This window comes from Acanthisitta chloris, unplaced genomic scaffold (genome assembly GCF_000695815.1).
Source record: "Acanthisitta chloris isolate BGI_N310 unplaced genomic scaffold, ASM69581v1 scaffold22185, whole genome shotgun sequence".
Classification (NCBI taxonomy): domain Eukaryota; kingdom Metazoa; phylum Chordata; class Aves; order Passeriformes; family Acanthisittidae; genus Acanthisitta; species Acanthisitta chloris.
In genome coordinates this window covers 11,445-12,825 of record NW_008672428.1, presented here as the reverse complement: position 1 = coordinate 12,825, position 1,381 = coordinate 11,445, and the positions used below count along the sequence as shown (strand labels likewise).

The window sequence follows — 1,381 nt, the reverse complement described above, 5'->3', positions numbered from 1 at the left end:
TTTGGTTTGGTTTGGTTATTTTTGTTTTGTTTTGCTGCAGGAGGGAGCCCCACCAGCTCAAGCCTGAAGGTGCTCCCAGCCCCTCACCTGCTGTCCCTGCCCCAGGTGGGCTCCGTGGAAGAGTTTCAGGGCCAGGAGCGACGTGTCATCCTCATCTCCACCGTGCGCAGCTGCAGCAGATACTTCCAGATCGATGAAAACTTTAGGCTGGGCTTCCTCAAGAACCCCAAGGTACCACACTGCCCCGAGTAAACCCTTCTGCCTTGGCACCCCCTGCTCCTCCCTGGTTCCCACAAGCAAGCAGAGCTGCTCCAGGTGCTCAGTGCTACACCAGAGCTGCCTGCACCCAGGTGGGGCTGGGAGGGGGTGAGAGGCACTACAGCAATGTAAAACCCTCTCACTTGTCCTCTTCAGAGGTTCAACGTGGCCATCACCAGGGCCAAGGCTCTGCTGATCGTGGTGGGTAACCCAGCTGTGCTCAGCAAGGACCCACACTGGCAGAGGTGAGCTGCTCCTGGCCCCTACACAGATGATGCTTGTCAGCACCTGCCTGTCCCTGCTGCTGGCATACATCAGTGCCACCTCCTGCCCATGCTCCCCTGGCTCTGCACCTGCAGGTTCCTCAGGTACTGCAGGGACGAGGGTGGCTACACGGGATACCCCTACACAGATGAGGATAGCCTCACCAACGACCTCAACACTCTGCAGCTGAATGATTAGTACCCAGGTGAGCAGGGCTGGATGCTGCTGGTTGGGGCCTGGCAGCAGCAGGTGCTGGTCATGCCCTGTTGACACCTTGGTGTAGCAGCATGGCCAGGGTTAGAGACACTGGGAGGCTTCTCTGCCCCAAATCTGAACAGGGCTTAGGATGGGCTCTCACTTTGGGGTTGCCTGTCCCCCTCTCCAAGGCAGGGGCCAGCTCTGCCATGAGGTTTCTCTGCAGGAAACCCACCTGGGAGAGGAGGAGTCCAGCACTCTCAGCCTGCCCCTGGCCTGCAGCAGCCCCTGCTTCCCTGCCTCAGCCCCAGGGTGCTCCATGCACTGTGCATCCCTGCAGAGATGGGGCTGAACCCACCAGGCAAGAGAGTGCTGCTACCAGAAGCCCTGGCACAAACTGCAGATCACCCCTCTCCTCTTGCAGTGGAACTGCACCGGCACTGGACTGGAACTACTCTCCATTTTAACCAGTTTTTGACACAGCTGTGGCAAACCAATTCTCTGTGGCTGGTCTCACCGTTCAGCAAAGGGCTTGTTTAAGAGTCCAGCCTCCCAAAAGCATCACCACCTGGTGCACAGGGGAGCTCAGTGCTCCTCTGGTGGGTGACTGGGGCAGGCAGGGCCCTGGCCAGGCACAGGGTGGCTCTGTTTCCCACTGGGCAGC

At 59.2% G+C, this 1,381-nt stretch overlaps 1 protein-coding gene across 1 annotated transcript in view; it reads left to right on the top strand.

Annotated features, from left to right (window-relative positions):
* The window catches only part of MOV10 (Mov10 RISC complex RNA helicase), a gene marked incomplete at its 5' end in the record, with an annotated part of 5,990 nt that extends 5,270 nt beyond the window's left edge, over window positions 1–720 (top strand). The window contains 3 exons of the mRNA XM_009074525.1: window positions 106–231; window positions 415–503; window positions 618–720. Of these exons, the coding sequence (XP_009072773.1) occupies window positions 106–231; window positions 415–503; window positions 618–720 (318 nt within the window). The remainder of the gene's footprint in view (window positions 1–105; window positions 232–414; window positions 504–617) is intronic.
* Between the last annotated feature and the right edge of the window lie 661 nt (window positions 721–1,381).